The sequence below is a fragment of the Carcharhinus amblyrhynchos genome, chromosome 9 (genome assembly GCF_965287045.1).
Source record: "Carcharhinus amblyrhynchos chromosome 9, sCarAmb.v2.hapA, whole genome shotgun sequence".
Taxonomy (NCBI): domain Eukaryota; kingdom Metazoa; phylum Chordata; class Chondrichthyes; order Carcharhiniformes; family Carcharhinidae; genus Carcharhinus; species Carcharhinus amblyrhynchos.
In genome coordinates, this window is record NC_137332.1 from 101,412,803 (window position 1) to 101,414,701 (window position 1,899).

A 1,899-nucleotide genomic window follows, 5' to 3' on the forward strand; every position below is an offset into this window, starting at 1 on the left:
TCTAACACAGCTCCCTGATGTAACAATCACAAGAACAACATTGAAAAACAACTCTCAGCTCCAATACAAAGATACAGGCTGCTAAACAATTAGTACAGTTTTTTTATAAATTCAGATCTTTTTCTTGCTAAACCTGCACCCAAAAGCTTGTCTGTAATCTATCATCAAGCTGTAGGTTCTTCTAAAAGGTAGACAATCTTGCAGCCCAGTTCTGCTTCCATTAGGAACTCATTTGAAATGCATGGGATTTTACTCTAATTAACTCAATCTATTAATTTTCCCTTTCAAGAGTTATCATGATCAAGATGTAGAAAGTGTCCCTGAAATGCGGTTTGTGGCCGGGTTTATCGTATCTTACTGATGTTCTTGTATTGACATATGAGAAGACGCTTGAAGGTTTTCCTGAAAGTCGGATGACACAGCGCGTAGCACATTGGGTTGACGGTGCTATTGATATAACAGAGCCAGTATCCAATAGTCCAGACTGTGTAGGAGATACAGCTTGAACAAATGGTGTAAATGAGCACCATGACAAAGTATGGGGTAAAGGTGACAATAAATGCAATGAGTAAACTCAGGATGGTTCTAGTCACTTTCTTCTCTCGGGACGCAGTTCCCTTCCTCTTGTCAGCTTGTGTTGTGGTCATTGTAATCATCTTATTGACCGTTCTGATTTCTCTCTCATTCCCATTGTTGCTGCTTACACCTGGCACTATCCTGCTTTTGCTATCACAGTCGCCATTTCTTTCGTATTGGCTAACTATATTTATGGAAGACAGTTTGGGGTTGACCATCCCAAGAGGGTTTGATGGGGCTACACTGGGGACTGGTGATTTATTGAGAAACCATTTCTCCTCGTGGCTGCGACTATCAGCTAGTATTTCTCCAGTTATTTTGACATTTTGCAGTCTTACCTCTGATAACCCGTGAGGAGCATCTGACACTGTGTCATCATTTTTCTCCTTTTTACTCACTTTCATTCGATTTTTGCTGGCACGGGCTATTTGCACGGACAGGATAATTATGATGAACGCAGGGGTATAGAAGCTAGCTACGGAAGTGCCGACGATGACACCTGGATTTGAGAGGAACTGTACATAACACTCACCCTCACTGACTGTCCGCCCCCCTACAATGAATTGCCAGAAAAGAATGATAGGAGCCCAGATGCTAAACGGCAGCACCCAAGCAACAGTGATCATTACTCCTGCAACTCTCACTGTTCTCTTCATGGGGTAGCTCAGAGGCTTTGTCACACAGAAGTAACGGTCAAAGCTGATGACAAGGAGGTTCATCCCAGAGGCAGTACTGACAACATAATCCAGAGCAAGCCATAAATCACAGATCACTGGGCCCAAAGGCCAGTAGCCAATAACAATGTAAATGGTGTATAGATTCATAGAAAACACACCGATAATCAAATCAGCGCAGGCCAAGCTGAAAAGAAAGTAATTATTAATAATTTGTAAACGTCTGTTTACTTTGATAGAAACGATGACCAGAATATTTCCTATAATTGTCACCAGACTTAAAGATCCTGTCAGAGTCACAATGAAGAGCATTTTGACCGTTGTGTAAGGTCTCAATCTTTCAATCAAGCTTGTTGAGTTGTTGAGGGATTCATTTGGCATTGATGAGTCTTCCATCATTTTCCCTCACGTGGCACAACTGCAGAAAAGAAGAAAGATTAAGAAAGAGATTTCTGATGTATTAACGTTAAAAAGCGACTAAGGTGACTAAATGAAGTTCCATCAAAAATATAAAACGCTATTGGGTTCTGAGAAAGTTCAATATCTTTGTCAGATATCTTTACTTCCTACCTGCCTGGATGGGTGCATCTCCAGCAATACACAAAAGCTTGACACCTCCAGGACGAAACAGCCGTCTTGATTTCCCTTA

The 1,899-nt window shown here is 41.3% G+C and overlaps 1 protein-coding gene across 1 annotated transcript; it reads right to left on the minus strand.

Moving 5' to 3' along the window:
• Nucleotides 1–344: 344 nt before the first annotated feature.
• Nucleotides 345–1,649, minus strand: LOC145348498 (muscarinic acetylcholine receptor M2-like). The gene has a single exon (XM_080196686.1). The coding sequence runs from the start codon at nt 1,647–1,649 to the stop codon at nt 345–347; it is 1,305 nt and encodes a 434-aa protein (XP_080052812.1).
• Nucleotides 1,650–1,899: the final 250 nt, after the last annotated feature.